The 19,540-nt window shown below is 32.0% G+C and overlaps 1 protein-coding gene across 3 annotated transcripts in view; it reads left to right on the top strand.

Moving 5' to 3' along the window:
• Positions 1 to 19,540, top strand: part of LOC143045999 (uncharacterized) — a 21,399-nt gene extending 1,859 nt beyond the window's left edge. The window contains exons 2-4 of one of the 3 annotated variants that reach the window (XM_076218923.1): positions 1,225 to 1,292; positions 3,667 to 3,852; positions 5,860 to 8,627. In XM_076218923.1, coding sequence (XP_076075038.1) covers positions 3,803 to 3,852; positions 5,860 to 7,345 — 1,536 coding nt within the window. In that variant the 5' untranslated portion in view covers positions 1,225 to 1,292; positions 3,667 to 3,802 and the 3' untranslated portion in view covers positions 7,346 to 8,627. Of the gene's footprint in view, positions 1 to 1,224; positions 1,293 to 3,666; positions 3,853 to 5,859; positions 8,628 to 15,446 lie in introns of those variants that run through there. The other 2 variants (XM_076218941.1, XM_076218932.1) reach the window with 2 other exon arrangements.

Raw genomic sequence — 19,540 nt, 5'->3', positions numbered from 1 at the left:
TATTTATTATTTATCATTATTACAAGTATTATTTAGTACATATAAAAGAATTAAGCAATAAAACTATAGAAGATTTAAGTTTAATGAATCTAGCGTACATTGCTGTTTTTTATGTAACAATAACGCAATGTAACCGTAGCCTCAATAATTATTGTTACATTCTTAATTAATCGGTTCATTACCCAACTTTGCATTCCGGCAATTAGTCTCCAACGTAACAATAATATTTTTATTATTGTTACATTTCCATGTAACCGTAGCCAGTGCCTTAAACTATTGCTGTTAATATTAGAATTAATTTCAGTCACTTATCTGTATAGTTAAAAATTTCTACAGTATATTATAAGATTAATTTTCGTATCCCTGAAGGGAATGATAAGTGTTATTTTTCTTCTTCCATTAAACGAAAACAGACGTATCTATATTTTAATTGGCCTTCCACACTGGGAGATATAACAGTACGGACATAAATCAGTTAATAAAGGGTTGCAAACAGTACCCATTGGGAATACAAACAGGCTTCTGTAAATTTTTTGCTGAAACGAACACAGATGAAAAAGGCTAACAAATTAACAGCTTTAAACCCTCATCATCATCTGAGCTCAGTGACAGTACTAAAATATCTTGTTCATTACAGAGAAAGGCTTTGTGTACGGGTTGCACCAATCTATGTGTTCGCAATAAGATTTTTTGGAGTAGTATTTGATGAAACCAAGAACAAAAAATGAGAATGATAAATGATGTAGAAAATCGAAAAGCAATCGTTGACAACATAAATGAAAAAAAGAGTTGTTCTTGAACTAGTCAATAGGACCGCAAGATTAGTTAAAGAACACGGACTTGAAGTTGAGCTGAAAGAAATTCGAAGTTGGTTTTTTGTGTTGTTAAAGTAATAAATACATAACAGGGAACTTTAAAAGTACAGAGGCGGCTTAGGTCAGATAGGTTTGTCTTCTATTTGACCAGTCTCGGCGGAGCTGAACGTTAAAATAACACATTTACTAGTTCTTTCTTGCTCACAAAAAGTTTTAAATTAATGTAAGTGAGAAATTAGCGTGAACAGAATTTTAATCTTACAAAAATTGTAATAATAAAAAATATGAGTTTGACCAAATACAAAATTCGTCAAGCAGGTTCACAATCTTCACAACTATATATATTGATGCAGATATATGTTTTACCATTCAGTATTAACACGAATAAGTTATGAATATTTTGTTACAGATTTTTGTAATCAGTCCAGCGTCCAAAATGTTTGCCGGAAGAACAATCCTTACAAAATGTCTTAACAGGTTAGTATTTTTAATAGTACATTCCATAAATCATGCTTCGGAATTCAGTTTTTATATCAGAAATCAGTTTTTCACAAGATATACAGACTTATTCGGTTTTTTTGCAAGAGTCATTCGGCTTAAAAGTTACCACACATTTCCAGTTCAAGAAGATTTACAGGCTTTACTTTTAAATGAATCATTCAGGTAAATATCACTAGAAGATTTTCATATTTTAGCGTCATGACATCGTCTCATAATTTATTAAATGATAAATTGATATAAGCTTCATTTTCCTCGCTAAAGGACAAGGGTCAATATTAGGTTTTATTGCTTTTGTCTGTTGCTCAGTGACTAAGATAACTGTTTGAACTGTATTTGGTTGACAGAGTCGAGTCGATGTTAGATGAACATTTGTTTTTTTACGCCCGTTTACGGGACGTATTATGGTATACTGTTGTCCGTCTGTCTTTCCGTCGTCAACACCACAGACAAAAACTAAAAACGCTAGAACCAATTCGAACGAAACCTTGATGAATTGTTTAAAATATCTATTTACGTAAGCTTCTTTTCGTTTTTTATAAGTTTTACGTTTCCGAGTTTTAGGGTTTTTCATTAAAAAGGATGATTTTCTAGTTTTCGGACAATTACACAAAAACATCTTTATTAACGAGGGCCCTCATGGGGTTTTTGATTATGTGATTACTTGGCCGTTTTTTTAATGATTATTTGATTATTAAGCCAAATATTTCATGATTATTTGATTACCTAGGACTGTATTTTTAGTTTATGATTATTTGATTACTAAAGATAAGCAAATATTTAATGATTAATATGTGATTATATTGGCAAAAAAATGGTGATTATGTGATTACTAGGACCCCCCCCCATGAGGGGCCTCATTAACTTTCTCCAATATCAAGAAACGTTGATGGTTTGTATATATCTACTGACATGATCTCTCTTTAGATTTTTCAGATCACTATAAGGCACATAAAATCCGAACAAAAACACAATAGACACAAGTTCAGATCTGAGAGTATTCGCAGTTACTAAAAGCTAGTACAAAGCAAATAATAATTATTTCAAACTTCCAAACCAAATCTTTGTATATCTGGAAGGATTAAGTAAAAGTTTTCAGTAATTTTTGTTGACGAATTCCGTGAATCAATAATTTACCTGTAATACGTAGATTATCTTCATTATAATTCAAAACGTCGTAGATTATCTTCATTATAATCCAAAACGTCATTTTAGATACATGCACATGTGTTGTGGTATATAAACAGTTAAACATTGTAAGACTGGACCAAAGAAATATCATCGTCCTAAAAGGGAAAATTAACAATAGGGAACGAAATATCGTCGCTTATGTCTTATATTTTTGTGTGGATTTTTTCCCCGTGTAAAACTGGTATATCTAAATTAAGGAATAAACCCAAAATAGATACCAAATTTTGTATTTACGTTAAAAGACGTTTATATTGGATTTATTGAAAGTAGAGTCGTTATGGTAAATTCCATGATTGTTTTTAAAATATAAAGTGATATGATATATCAATTAAAAGCAATTTAAACGGGTCTTTACTAATTTTGCCATAAACTGTTAATCATAACCAGAGGCGGATTTAGGGGGGGGGGGTCCCAGGGGGCCCGGGCCTCCCCTTTTTTGGGAAAAAATTGGTTGCTTATATAGGGAATCACTGAAGCGTGACTGGAGCGGCCCCCCTCTTAGGTCAGTCAGTGGGCCCCCACTAATGAAAATTTCTGGATCCTTCACTGATAACAGTACAAGAACTTGTCTGATATTAAAGGTGCTCAAAGGAATTCCTACAACCTGTTGATAAACTGTATTGATGAAACCTACAAATCGTATTGCTTTGTCTCACTGTCTGACAAAATGTTTCTTCATCTTGAACCATTCGCATGATTCCTTGATTAACATGAACTTTTTCTGATACAGTTCTTTGATTAATTTAAGCTATTTGAACCATTTGTATGATTGAGTTAACTTGCCATTTAAACCATTTGTATGATTGAGTTAAACCATTTTATTGTACTTCAGTGTTCCTATTGAACCATTTGTATGATTCATTGATTAACATGAACTGTTTCTGAAAGTCTTTTGATTGAGTTAAGCCATTTCAATTGATATTTTATAATGTACCTTTCCATATTGTGATGTTACACTTTTGTTTCAAATAAGGGCGAAGGTTTGGTAACATTAAAACCCGCTACAGCTGTTTAAACCTGTCCTAAGTCAGAAATCTTATGATCAGTAGTTGACGTTTGTTTATGTGGTCAATAAGTGTTTCTCGTTTTTTATTTAGATAAAACTGTTTGTTTTCCTGTTTGAATGGTTTTACACTAGTAACTTTTTTTGGTCATTTTATAGCTTGCTGTTCGGTGTGAGCCGAGGCTCCGTGTTGAAGACCGTACTTTAACCTATAATGGTTTACTTTTATAAATTGTGACATGGATAGAGAGTTGTCTCATTGACACTCATACCACATCTTCTTATATCAATATAAATGTTGTCAAAGAGACAATTCACAGCTTCAAGCATCTTATCACACACCCAGTAAGTATATCTGGTATATTTACCTTTCTCATTGAAGAAGACTTTATGTGATTTACAGTAGATGAATTTGCAATTAGATTTTCAAAAAACATTCAATTAAATAGGAAACCAAAATGTTTGACATAATTGTAAAACTTTAAACTGTCAACCGTATCAAAAGGACCATCAAAAGTACGTAATTTATATAAAACATCCAAATAATTTTGTACACTAAAACAAAAATAAATAATTCCACTATTTTCATATGTTAAAGTACCACCGATTTGAAGAAATTATATTTTACTTATTTTATTTCTGGTGCAGTTTAAGTAACCAATTAGTTTAAACATATTCGCACCCGCAAAGTGGAAAGGGATTAATATAAGTTGCAAAACTTGTTTCCCAATCCACTATAAATAAATATATTTAAACTAAGTAACCAATTCATAGTAGAGATATTCAAACATTCAGAACAGGCCTTACACTCTCGTGTGATTTATGAATAAAAGCAACAGTAGTATACCGGTGTTCAAAAGTCATAAATCGATCGATTTTATGTATTTTTTTCTGTTGTAGATTAAGTAACCAATACATAGTAGGGAGATTCAAGTATTCAGAAGAGGCATTAAGCTCTCGTGTGGTTATGAATAAATGCAACAGTAGTTTGCCGGTGTTCAAAATTTATAAATCGATCGATAGAAATCATGTCCGGGTTACAAACCAAAACCGAGGGAAACACATCAACAATAAAAGGAAAACATACAAAGAAACAATAGATCTGAAGTACAACAAAAACTAAAGCCAACCCACACAGAAACGAACTATTTGATAAAAACTGCCATTTTCATGACTTGGTACAGGACAAATTAAGAAGAAAAGGTGGGCTGAATCTGGTTTAATGCATTGCCGAACCTCCCGCTTTATGACAATGTTGAAAAATATCGCTAAAACACTAGCTAGAAATACACCAAACAAATGATTGTTGTAGTATAATATTGTTAGCTGCTTTGTCGGCAGGTACGGAAAAGTGTGTTTCTTGATTTATTACTATGCGTATTATGTACCGTTTAATTTACTTTTTAATCATTTTAAAATATGATATTGAAATATCCCCAATATTTTAACACCATTTGTAATAAGAATCAAGAGATTTTTGTATTAGATTTTAACCCTTTACACCAATTTTCACAATACTATACAAGAGCGTCGTTTTATTCCTTACAACCCTATTTTTTACTGTTTGTTCTCATATGTTTATTTTTGTTACACTAACAACCCAGGTAATGGGGTATAAACACCTCACAAACACGTAAAAAAAATCCGCCTGATTTTTTGTTTGCCTATCGAAAGTCACGAACCTGTAATCAAGTTGTAAAAGTTGTTGTTGGTCGCTGTATTGTCACACTACACGGTACCAACTATACGGTATGTTTTTCTTTTAATTCCCGAAAAACCGTACACAGACTAATGATTTTATCGTTCACATCTTTGTTCTTTTGCTTTTCTAGAGGGTTGTCTCATTGGCGTTGCCTTACTGTCTGACAAAACGTTTAAGATATCGTTTATCTCTTACTGCCTTGCAATATCCGTTTTTCAAACACTGAAAAAAGAATAAATACCAACCGTTATTACGTTTTGTTGGTGACCTTCTATCTTCTACAGGAGCACCTGAGATCACCGCTTTTTTGTTGTTTTTTTTCAAGTTTTTGATGAGGTTCGTGTTGCTTAGTCTTTAGTTTTCTATGTTGTGTCTTCTGTACTATCATTTATTTTTTTATTTTAGCCATGTCGTTGTCAGTTTATGTTCTATCTTTGAGTTTGACTCTCCCTCTGGTATCTTTCGTCCCTCTATTCTACCTCTTTTTGTTTATATAATGTGCACCCCTCAAAGTACCACTCGGTATTTTATGAAAAAATATTATCTGCTTTTTTGTTTGTTTGGTTGATGTTGTTCTGTAGTTACATCGCATTCTGCCTATTTATAGTAAATATGTAAAGTGTTTTAAAAATCCACTTTTTTTGGAACAGGTGTGGCAATTCAACGTCGTGCAACGTTGGAAAACTTGGTAGATATTTGAAATTCTCTTCATCTGCTATAAATATGTTTAGGACTTCAGAACTATCTTCATCAGATAAAGAAACAGATAGTCGATCAGAATTCCAGTTATCCAGTGTAAAATCTAATACTCATAAGAAAGTATTGAGACAACTTGGTAATCTCGAGACACTGTTCTATAAAGATTTAAAGATCGTTCCAGGCATGTTTATGCTGTCTTGCAAGAAGCCAGTTGATGTAAATCAGATACATTCGGCTTTTGAAATATTAATATCGCGTCACCCAATGATGCGTATGTATGTACAAGAACGGGACAATATACCTTATTTTGTTGAGTTTGAAAATGTGTCAACCGACATACATATTGAAAATGATAATGACTATGAAGCTGTAATGAAAGATGAGTATTCTTGTACGCGATTAGCCAATAATGGCCGATTGTGGAGGTTTACATGGCTTAAGCCACTTGAATATACAGAAGATAATTCTTTTCGGTTTACATTTATGATGAATCACTGTATAGCTGATTTTCAGTACTACTACCTGATTCTTCTTGATTTCTTGGAAATTTTGAAAGATCTACAGAACGGTTCAACTGCTTTTCAACAAAGATCAAAGTTCACATATCATCCACCAATAGAGCAGATCCTGACATATCCAGAAGATAAGAGGATCATTGGAAATAATTCAACCATAAAGTGTGATAACATTACGTCATTGCAAGCTTATGAAAAATATTTTAAACAAGAAATAGCACAATTGGCAAAAGCCAAAAGAACATTTTGTGCTGGCTGCCGTATAAAATTTGATCGTGAAACTTCTCAAAGATTTTTTTCAAAGTGCAAGACCGAATCTGTGTCCGTCACATCGGCAATGTTGGCAGCGAGTGTAATTTCCTTTTGTAAACTTCTGAAAAAAAATGGATGCCTGGAAACTGTTACAGTACAATTTGTATTTGCTGCCGATCTACGAAAATACATAAACACCAGTGTGGAATTTTATCCGGGTATGGCTGTAGTTTTGTGTCCTGTTGAAGTAAATGTGGATGTTACCTCGGTTGAGTCGTTAGATGATGAATTTTGGAAATTTTCTTCATACATCAAAGGTCAAGTCTCAGATGCCATTAAGAACAAAAAACCATTGGATATTCTATATGGAGACATTGAAACCAATGTGAAAAATGGAAGAAAACGCGGGAAGTCTGATTATGTTATTACATTGTCTAACATCGAAAACGTAGGTCTGGCATTGGAAAAGAATGAAAATTTTCAATTGTTAGAATGCCAAATGCTATCGGATATTAAAATTGATTATTGTCCAATATTTATGATGCTGACACACGAGTTAAACGGAATCTTACATCTTGGCGTCGCATATGAATCGTCTTATACATCATCGGAGACTGTAGAAAGATATACAGATGAAATAAAAAAAACATTACTCAAATCTATTCATTGAAAAGTATACCAGAAGAAGATAGTGACAGTGTTTAATCTGCAATCAAAGTATTTTGTTGTCGAGCCTGCAACTCTTGTTGCAGAAAGCTCGACATAGGGATAGTGATCCGGCGGCGGCGGCGGCGGTGTTAGCTCACTTCTTAAAAGCTTTATATTTTAGAGGGTGGAAGACCTGGATGCTTCATACTTTTTATATAGATGCTTCATGTTACGAAGTTTCCGTCAGTCACATGTCCAATGTCCTTGACCTCATTTTCATGGTTCAGTGACCACTTGAAAAAAAAAGTTCAAATTTTTTGTAATGTTGAATTCTCTCTTATTATAAGTAATAGGATAATTATATTTAATATGTGCGTACCTTGCAAGGTCCTCATGTCTGTCGGACAGTTTTCACTTGACCTCGACCTCATTTCATGGATCAGTGAACAAGGTTAAGTTTTGGTGGTCAAGTCCATATCTCAGATACTATAAACAATAGGGATAGTATATTCGGTGTATGGAAGGACTGTAAGGTGTACATGTCCAACTGGCAGGTGTCATCTGTGCTTGACCTCATTTTCATGGTTCAGTGGTTATAGTTAAATTTTTGTGTTTTGGTCTATTTTTCTCATACTATATGCAATAGGTCTACTATATTTGTTGTATGGAATGATTGTAAGGTGTACATGTCTAGCGGGCAGATGTCATGTGACCTTGACCTCATTTTTATGGTTCAGTGGTCAAAGTTCAGTTTTTGAGTTTCGGTCTTTTTATCTAATACTGTATGCCATAGGTCAACTATATTTGGTGTATGGAAATATTTTATGATCTTTATGTCTGTTGCGCAGGTTTTATTTGACCGTGACCTCATTTTCACGGTTCATTGCACAGTGTTAAGTTTTTGTGTTTTGGTCTATTTTTCTTAAACTATAAGTAATGGGTCAACTATATATGTTGTATAGAAGCATTGTTAGCTGTACATGTCTGCCTGGCTTGGTTCATCTGACCTTGACCTCATTTTCAAGGTTCATTGGTCTTTGTTTAGTTATCTTGTTTAATGTTAAGTTTATGTGACAGTTGTAATAAAGCTTAGCTTTATACTTAGGACTATCAACATAATATCAATGATTAATATAGAAGGCGAGACATTTCAGTGTGTGCACTCTTGTTTTAAATAACATGGCGTTTTTAAGGGCTTGATGTAGTTAGAAAAAAAAAACGATGAAATAACTCGTAGGCTGTCAAATAACAATTTTCAAGATTGTTGAGCGATCTGTTAACAATATAAATAAGAATATTTTATATTTTCCTTTTATTTATCACTTAAAAGTTAACTAGATGTCAACAAGTAGAAGCTTTGCTCCCAAAACCGCTTATTGATTGCTGATCGTCGACATTACAAAGCAATGCTAAACGTACGGGGCGCCGAATGGGACTCTTGTGGTTTTGTACAAAATTCAATTCTGTCATAACAAAATCATTTTTGTCTTACAAAACTATGTGCTACAGACTTGTTTTGTGAGAACTTCAATTTTGTGATGACAAAATTCATTTGTGTAGACAAAATTAATTTTTGTCATGACAAAATTCATTTTTGTAGACAAAATTCATATTTGTCATGACAAAAGTCAATTTTGTCTAAAAGGTATGCAAATATAAACATATTTGCATACAAAATTGACTTTTGTTACCTGATATGGAAATTAAATCACAAAAGTCAATTGTGTGAGGTAAGATTCAATTTTGTGAGACAAAATTGACTTTTGTGAGACAAAATTAACTTTTGTGAGACATAATTGACTTTTGTGAGACAAAATTGATTTTTGTGAGACAAAATTCAATTTTGTGAGACAAAATTCAATTTTGTGAGACAAAATTCAATTTTGTCAATTTTGTTGAGACAAAAGTCAATTTTGTTAATTTTGTTGAGACAAAAGTCAATTCTGTCAATTTTGTTGAGACAAAAATCAATTTTGTTGAGACAAAAGTCAATTTTGTTGAGACAAAAGTCAATTTTGTTGAGACAAAAGTCAATTTTGTTAATTTTGTTGAGACAAAAGTCAATTTTGTTAATTTTGTTGAGACAAAAGTCAATTTTGTCAATTTTGTTGAGACAAAAGTCAATTTTGTGACGACAAAATCATTTTTGTGACGACAAAATTCACAAAATTGACTTTCGTGAGACAAAATTGACTTTCGTGAGACAAAAATCAATTTTGTTGAGACAAAATTCAATTTTGTCAATTTTGTTGAGACAAAAGTCAATTTTGTCAATTTTGTTGAGACAAAAACCAAACTAAACTAATTTGAATACAAAATTGACTTTTGTCGCCCAATTTTCAAATTAGGTAACAAAATTCAAGTCTGTGTAACAAAAATGAATTTTGTCATGACAAAAGTGACTTTTGTCCGCTGATAGATAATTTTGTATGACAAAATTTTAAATTTGTAGTATGATACAAATTTTGTTAAACTGAACTTATTTTTGTTGAACAAAAGTCACTTTTGTCCGTACAAAATTGAATTTTGAGTACAAAACCACAAGAGTCCCATTCGGCGCCCCGTAAAACGAAGCAATAAATAATAATCGATAAAACCAAATCTTGATGCATACTTTCTGCAGAGCCTTATACATATACAGTTTTTATAACAAAACAAAACGTGTTTGATTATCTGCTTAAAAACTAAAGAAAACATACACAAGACCTGACAGATTGCTGAAAAATAATACAAAAGGTTAATTCAATTACTAGTATAAGAGATTTCAACTACAAATAAATAGTTATCAAAGGTACCAGGATTATAATTTAGTACGACAGACGCGCTTTTCGTCTACCTAAGACTCATCAGTGACGCTCATATCAAAATATTTATAAAGCCAAACAAGTACGAAGTTGAAGAGCATTGAGGATCACAAATAAAGATTCTTGTTGCAGTTCTCTATATTCATGTATGAAAGCTGTCATGTGTTATAAATGTATGCTAATGCTAGAGAGTATCAACTTCACTAATAATGCATGATGGTCTTGAAGTCTAGGTATTGACGTTGTTTGTCGTCTTTATTACGTGTTAAAGTTCTTTTTGTTTGTCCTTATATATTTTTTATCTTAACTGTTTAGTTAATTTTTTTTATTATAACCTTATGATGTGGTGCGGTACTTGTAAGTCCCACCATTGTTTTTTTTTGTGCAAAGGTCAATTTTGAATGCTTGTCATTCATTTTTGCTTACGTACTTTTTGTCTATATGCCATTTTTTTCGTTAAACAGTAAGTATTTATTTTACAATGATTAAAATTATGTTACAATTTTGACTGCTGTACCCTAATTTTTGACGTTTCTACTTATTATGTCTGTTTGTTTCGGACGTTGTTGTCAATATAATGGAATTCAGTGCGACTGTCATACAAGTGAGAGGTTATGCTAGCTATAAAACCAGATTTAATCCACCATTTTTTACATAAGGAAATGCCTGCACCAATTGAAGAATATGACAGTCGTTTTCCATGCGTTTAATGTGTTTTTTGATATTGCCATGTTATAAAGGATTTTCCGTTTGAATTTCCCTCGGAGTATTTTTGTTAATTTACTTTTATCTGTTTGTCTGTGTCTTTTTTAGCCTTTCCATTTATTTTTATTTTAAACTAATGAGTTGGAATGTTCCTTTGGTATCTCTTACCATTCTTTTGCATGTGCACTTACAGTATTTGTTTCGGATGGATAAACGGGACGACAGATATACACAAGAATGGAGGACATTTATTTGTTTTACATTTATCAGTTCACGTGCTATGTCATTGATAAATCTAATATATAGTTATCATTGATGTAAACGGGAAACACTTATACCCTGTTATAATTTTTTATACGACCGCAAAATTTGAAAAAATTTTCGTCGTATATTGCTATCACGTTGGCGTCGTCGTCTGCGTCGTCGTCGTCGTCGTCGTCGTCGTCCGAATACTTTTAGTTTTCGCACTCTAACTTTAGTAAAAGTGAATGGAAATCTATGAAATTTTAACACAAGGTTTATGACCACAAAAGGAAGGTTGGTATTGATTTTGGGAGTTTTGGTCCCAACATTTTAGGAATTAGGGGCCAAAAAGGGCCCAAATAAGCATTTTCTTGGTTTTCGCACTATAACTTTAGTTTAAGTTAATAGAAATCTATGAAATTTTGACACAAGGTTTATGACCACAAAAGAACGGTTGGGATTGATTTTGGGAGTTTTGGTTTGAACAGTTTAGGAATTAGGGGCCAAAAAAGGGCCCAAATAAGCATTATTCTTGGTTGTCGCACAATAACTTTAGTTTAAGTAAATAGAAATCTATGAAATTTAAACACAAGGTTTATGACCATAAAAGGAAGGTTGGTATTGATTTTGGGATTTTGGTCCCAACAGAATAAGGGGCCCAAAGGGTCCAAAATTAAACTTTGTTTGATTTCATCAAAATTGAATAATTGGGGTTCTTGGATATGCCGAATCTAACTGTCATGACTGTGTATGTAGATTCTTAACTTTTGGTCCCGTTTTCAAATTGGTCTACATTAAGGTCCAAAGGGTCCAAAATTAAACTTAGTTTGATTTTGACAAAAAATGAATCAGTTAGGTTCTTTGATATGCTGAATCTAAAAATGTACTTAGATTCTTGATTATTGGCCCAGTTTTCAAGTTGGTCTAAATCGGGGTCCAAAATTAAACTTTGTTTGATTTCATCAAAAATTGAATAAATGGGGCTCTTTGATATACCAAATCTAACTGTGTATGTAGATTCTTCATTTTTGGTCCTGTTTTCAAATTGGTCTACTCTAAAGTCCAAAGGGTCCAAAATTAAACTTAGTCTGATTTTAACAGAATTGAAATCTTGGGGTTCTTTGATATGCTGAATCCAAAAATGTACTTAGATTTTTTATTATGGGCCCAGTTTTCAAGTTGGTCCAAATCAGGATTTAAAATTATTATATTAAGTATTGTGCAATAGCAAGTCTTTTCAATTGCACAGTATTGCGCAATGGCAAGAAATATCTAATTGCACAATATTGTGAAATAGCAAATTTTTTTTTAATTAGAGTTATCTTTCTTTGTCCAGAATAGTAAGCAAGAAATATCTAATTGCAAAATATTGTGCAATAGCAAGATTTTTTTTTAATTGGAGTTATCTTTCTTTGTCCAGAATCAACTTAAATCTTTGTTATATACAATATACAATGTATATTCACTTTTTACTACCAACTGATAAATTAAAATAATCTTTACCATTCAGTGATAACAAGCAGTTTTTTTACATCTTAATATTTTATGATGTATTTAAATGAGTAGTTATTGTTGCAAACTCCATTAGAAATTTTAATTGAGATTAGTTTTGGAATAAGGGAAAGGGGGATGTGATTAAAAAAATTGGGTTCAATTTTTCTCATTTGAAATTTCATAAATAAAAAACAAAATTTCTTCAAACATTTTTTTGAGAGGATTAATATTCAACAGCATAGTGAATTGCTCTAAGAGAAAACAAAAATTTTAAGTTCATTAGAACACATTCATTCTGTGTCAGAAACCTATGCTGTGTCAACTATTTAATCACAATCCAAATTTAGAGCTGAATCCAGCTTGAATGTTGTGTCCATACTTGCCCCAACCGTTCAGGGTTCAACCTCTGCGATCGTATAAAGCTACGCCCTGCGGAGCATCTGGTTATATATCTTTTTACCTTAAATGTGATAAAAAAAAATCCATAGCAAGTGAACTTTTAGAAGGATTTCCAAATATGATTCTTCAAAAAGATTAATTTTAAGTCAGCGTTTACTGTTGTCAATGGCCATTTGAAAATAACATTCATATTTTTTTCTTTTTCCCCTATATTTCTATTGTGGTTATTGTACCTTTGACTATATGTTGATGCTTTAAAAAAATCATTAAAATTCCATTTTTCGTAGCAGTAAATTTTTCAATAGCAGATAAGATTGAAAAATGCTGAAACAATCTAATAATCAAGAAAAAAATAGTTTAAATCAATGTTTTCTGTTGTCAACTGCATTTTGAAATGTCAACTCCAAACCTCCGTTCGACAGATGTTGTATGTACAATATGCACATGGATCGACATAACAGAAAGGTTGACTTTATAATAGCGTCTGCTTTGCCCACTTTCATTATTTAGAAATAAAAAGTGGTAACTGTTATTGAAAGTTCTATCGAATTTTAAGAGATTTGATACAGGAAAATGTATCAAAATGGCGTATTTTGTTTATGAATTTGATATACCGTGGCCTTGATATATTTCGATAAAAGAAAATGAAAAATAGAATATCACAGATACATTCAAAACCGAGGTTATGTTAATTTACCAAAATTACGAAGACTTAATTTAAATACACATACGAGATATCATGTGTCATAATAAAATTATATCTCGGTAAGAAATTTAAAACTATTAGTTTTTATAAAAAATTCTTAAGAACAACTTGGGTTATCTCGCTTGGAAATGTCCAATATTCTTGAACATGCACACGATGTAATGTTAATTTTGAAACGATGTGGGTATACGACATAAAGGAAGCAACGACACAAAACACAAAAGACTTATATTGGTCAATATAGCGTATTCAACAATAGACAGGTGTCTATACAATATGTCTAGGTGTAAACTACTGTAAATCGCCACAAGTCAACAAAAGTACATAAAAAAAATGAGCAGCAATAATCAAAGATGTGCCTTTAACACACAATATCTCAAATTACAACTAAAAATAACGATATGATATACGATAAAAAAAAACACGAAATAATAAACAGATTTTACATGTTATTCTTATACTGATAGATTATCGTCGATAATCTCAAGGACATTGATTTTCTCGCTTGAGCCAGTACGGCGAAAGCGAGAAAAGCAATCGAGTTGAGATGACCAATGATAATCTGTTTATCTCTATTTTATCTATGACGACGATGTCAAGTTCATGTCAATTTCCTTAGCAACGCCACGTGCCTCCTTAGTTTCTAGCGATAACTTTCCATCTCAAGCGAGTAGCATGATATGAAAAGTTATCACAAAAAAAGATCAAAGGAAAAATGCACAAAATAGCGATAAAAGAAGTTATAAAAATCAAGCTCTACGTACTACTGCAAGAGAAAATTAATTTCTGTCCCTATCCAATTTACCCTCATTTTCCAGTGGCAGTCCAAATTTCTCCGACTGTCATCCCGGATGTCTTCTATTACAATACCGATCTATTGTATTAATTACTTAACTTGTTTTTGTCCTGAGCATATATGAAATATTTACCACTGGACGTTAAGGCAACCAACAATCAATCTGCACAGATGCGCATTTCGTTTAAGATGAAGTGTATTAAGGTTAACATGTCCTTCTGGCTGAGTTGATATGATCATGGCATTATATTCATGGTTAAAATTTCGAAATTAGGTCATATATTGTAAATAACATCACAACTATATATACATGGTATAATAGTATATGGAATGATATATATTGTAAGATGTCCATCTGCCATGGTTCATCTGACTTAGACTTTTTTGATTGAGTTTAGCCATTCCAATTGATATTTTATAGTGTGTTTGTCTATGTTGTGGTGTTACACTATTGTTTCAGATGAGGGAGAAGGTTTGGTACCATTAAAACTGTTAATCCCGTTGCAATTGTTTGCACCTGTCCTAAGTCAGGAATCTGATGTTCAGTAGTTGTCGTTTGTTTATGTGGTTCATAAAGTGTTTCTTGTTTCTCGTTTTTTATATAAATTTGGATGTTGGTTTTCCCGTTTGAATGGTTTTACACCAGTGATTTTTTGGGGCCCTTTATAGTTTGCTGTTCGGTGTGAGCCAAGGCTACCGTAGATACTCGCTTATAAGTCGGAAGTTTGGGAGTAAAATTCAGAATCCAGAGAGGGGTACCGACTTATAAGCGAGATCCAGCGACCAGAGGAAAAATCCAAGCTCGAGAAAAGTGGTCAGGAGTGAATTTCCTGGTCAAAACTACGTCGGTGATTGCCAAACCTACATAAATCCCTAAATTAAAAGTTCAATGATGACCAGTAAAGCAGGAAAAAGATTTCCGCATGTGCACTGTTATTTATATTTTGTTTTCTATTTGCGTTCATTTCTATTTTAGGTTACATTCTCTGAAAGTATGTAAAAGATCCAAAAGCTTGACATCACTAGCACAACGCCCTCTTGGCTTCCTTGAACAGATATTGTATATGGATCAAAAGATCATACCAAATATGGCGCTGCTTTGTTGCAAAAAGACCGTCAAAATATCTCAAATAGAAGCTGCTCTAGAGATCCTAGTTAAACGACATCCTATGCTTAGAGTGACCATTAAAGAAGACAATAACGGTCCATATTTTATAGAAAAAAGCCATGTACCAATAAATATCCGCGTGTTTGACACTAACAATTGGTATCCTGTATCTCAAAACCAGTATGCAGAACATTTTGGAGACGAATTACATTTGTGGAGATTCAATTTAATACAGAATGATAAATATAATGAAAAGAATTTACTTCATTTTGTATTTTCAATGCATCATAGCATAGTAGATTTTCCATATTCTTTTGTGATTACTTTAGATTTCTTAACGATATTAAAAGACATTCAAAATGAATTGCATACTACACAATATGAAGAGTATTTATTTCCAGATTCCGTGGAACAAGTAAAAGGTCTTGAGTATAAGGATGCAACTTTTGAAGAATCAGATTATAGTCTCCCAACCGTTCGAATTTCCCCTGTCGTTACAGCACTGCAAGCATACGAATATTTCTTTAGGGATGAAATAAAGCTCTTATACAAAAGACCAAACATCATAGCCGCGACGAAATGGCAAGTAGTAGACAACCACAAAACTGAGATTTTTTTTTCAAAATGCAAAGGTGAAAAAGTTTCAAAAAATGCTGCAATATTAGCAGCATTAGTGATATCCTTTGCAAAACTTTTGAAATCAAAAGAATGTACTGATGATGTGGAAGTTCAGTTTGCTTTTTGGACGAATTTACGTAGATACATGGACAATGGTGATGATTACTACGCAGGATTAGCAGTCGTGCCGTGTCCAGTATCAGTCATAGTCAGTACAAAACAATCTGCACAGCCAGTATACTGGGATATTGCAAGGAATATCCGTGACCAAACTGCAGCGGTAATAAACAATAGAAAACCTCTTCAAGTTTTACAGAAGGATATTCCAAGCTGGATTAAAGATGGTCGTAGGAAAGGAAAGTCCTGTAATGTCTTTACATTATCTAACGTTGATCAAATAGTTGTAAGACCAGATATTGAAAATAACTTTCGACCTTTAGATTTTCAAGTCATTTCAGATGTCAAAATAGATTATTCCCCAATATTTTTGGTTCTGACATCTGTTTTAAATGGCAGTTTGAAGATTTCTGTCCATTATTCTTCACAATATACTTCAGAGGAAACAGCACATAAGTTTACCAGTAATATAAAGACTATAATTGAAAGCTGTATCGAATAAAATACTTTGATTTTACCCTCCTAGCTGCCTAACCAAGTTCATTCTTTCGTATAATTAATTCAAACAAAATTAGTTGCAAGTCACAACACTTAAGGTTGTTTGGAAGATTGTTTTACGCTCGGTATTTTTGTTATTTTACTTTTTTGCTTAATTTGGATTAATTTGCTTTAAAAATGAAATAAAAAACTATTCTTGCACACATGATTCTCTTGGCTTAATTTTATTAAACTTTGGGAATAAAACGTAAAACTGTGCTTGTTTTGGTAAATGCTGTTTGTTCGCATTATTTACCATAGTCCCCCAGCCAAGTACACGATAGTTATGAAATTAGTTAACCTTGCTGTCTATGTTATAAGTGAGCTAATTTTCACAGTATGACATAGTGTTTTGTTAAGTTCATTGTCGTTAATGTGATAAAGTATTTTTACTGTGATACGACTAAGTTTGTGGCAAATTAATGAAAGTTAGAAGTAAATTAAGAGACAAGGTTAACATAAATACTCTCAAATTCTAACAGACGACACCAATAAATGTGAATAGTAGTTGATATATTAAGCACAATTCTTCACTTTGACACTTTGAAAAGATAAAAAACTAGGCGAAATTTTGAATCTATTGTTTTCTTTTAAGCAGCAAAAATAAAAACAGTTTTATGTATTGTAATTGTTAAAAGATCACGGCATGTTATTCAGTTGAAGGACAGTCCCAAGTTTTTAATCGAAATAGTGTCAGTCACTGTAAATACATTATAAGTACAGTAAAGGCATAACTGTCAGCGGGATTATTTTTTTGTTTTTACATATTATGAAATCGAACACCACTAAAATATTGTCGAAAGGTTGGTCTGGTGCAGTAAAACGTAAAATATCAGAAATAAAGAACAGCAATGCAAATTCAAAACGGAAAGTCATTAATAACATGGCAAAATCATAAACTCTTTAAGTAGATTAAAGTTGATTTTATAGCTAGCATAACCTCTCACTTGTACAATTGTCACATTAAATTATTTTTTTTAAAGTGATACCAGTCATGTTATGAATGAGACGGGTAAAAAAAGGGTGACTGAAAACCTGTTTTTTTCCTGGTTGATTCTATATTTATAACAACTACATTGTAATATATAAAATGTGGTTCACTAGCAAACTGTACTTGTATTCACGGTACACGAGAATCACACTCAAACTGACCAGTTGTAATTGTTTTAGGTGTGTTAATCTAATTGTATGATGTAAAGTTACTGATCAAAATAAGTAATGGGATATTTATCGTTTCTTTCATTTTTAACATCGGTTGATATGATAAATTGTTTCCAGATTGCTTTGCATTTATTTAACCTCTTAGTTTTTTCACGCTGCCTTTGTGTTTAATATATTTTTTATTTGATTTTCTTCCATACAATATAACTGAAATCAAAGATATTCATATTTTAATTTTAAAATGTACATATTATGTACATTTACAATTCAATCGTAAAAAAATATTAAGATTAAGAAAACAACAAATGCACTTTACTACAAATTAGTTTCAGAGTTCAATTGGACTAAAACTAATAAGACCAAACGGCTACAAAACGCAAGTTTGAAACAACTATCTAGTTGGATGAAGACATGACACGATTATATGGTTATCGATCATGCGCTTCAAAATATTCTAAATGGACTGATTCCGAATACTAATTGTTATATCTTTATTTTTAATAAACTGTAGCAATTTGATTTTATTAAAAGTACTCATGTTTCAGAATGCATCGTAATAAATGATGTATAGATATAGTATATATGATCGAAGCATTGATAGCTCTTTGAGGTTGATATAGGCCTGGGTTATTTCCGTTTAAAATTGTTCTAATGCTTTGAAATCTTGTTATGATGTCCATATTGAGTTGTGGAGAAACCGACAGTTTCTGTGTCTGGCTTATGAATTTTGTTAACTTCTTAGTATGTTAAAAAAAATGTGGCACCTAAAAATCGAATAATTCATCAGTTTCTTGCAATAAGGAATTTTGAAATGAGTTTATTGTTTAGTTTAATGAAATTTGGAACAATTTACACGTGGAATAGTTTTGTTTAGATAGCTTTACGCTAGCATTCGGTTTTATTTGGATATAGAATAGGTCGTCAAACACTCTAATAGTATCATTAGATAACCTACTGATTTTTTACGATTTCAATTTTGAGTATGGACGATGTGAACAACATGTTCGGACACGGTTTCTACAGATGACAGCAAATATCAGGAAATTATAAAAGACTGCTACAGTGGGATGTATTTGCTTTTGTTATTTGCATTTAATTTGTATTTTTAAATTATTCTAAATTATTCTAAATAATTCAATTTGAGCTTTGATTTTTTTTTCAAGCTTTAATATTCAAAAGATGCTTTCTGGTTCATAGATATGCCTGTTTCAGAATCGTTAGTTCTGACCGCTAAAATACTTTTACTGATTTAATAAACGGATTCAGACTTTCATATAATGTATATATTATTTGAAAAGGTTAAAAGTATATGATATTTTGAATAAGAGTATCACGTTTTATTGGATATTGCATTAACGCTTAAGCACACGATAGCAATCGTTATATTTATTAATATGTCTTTATTGTTAAAATAAGAAACTTGCTAGTTGCAATTATAATTTTATTTCTGTTGTTAAGTCGTAATTTATTTTGCAAATCATAAACCAAGACATATTTATAACTTTATATAATAAATTAATTATCTTAGA

The sequence above is a fragment of the Mytilus galloprovincialis genome, chromosome 1 (assembly GCF_965363235.1).
Source record: "Mytilus galloprovincialis chromosome 1, xbMytGall1.hap1.1, whole genome shotgun sequence".
NCBI lineage: Eukaryota > Metazoa > Mollusca > Bivalvia > Mytilida > Mytilidae > Mytilus > Mytilus galloprovincialis.
This window is presented reverse-complemented; position numbering and strand designations above follow the sequence as displayed.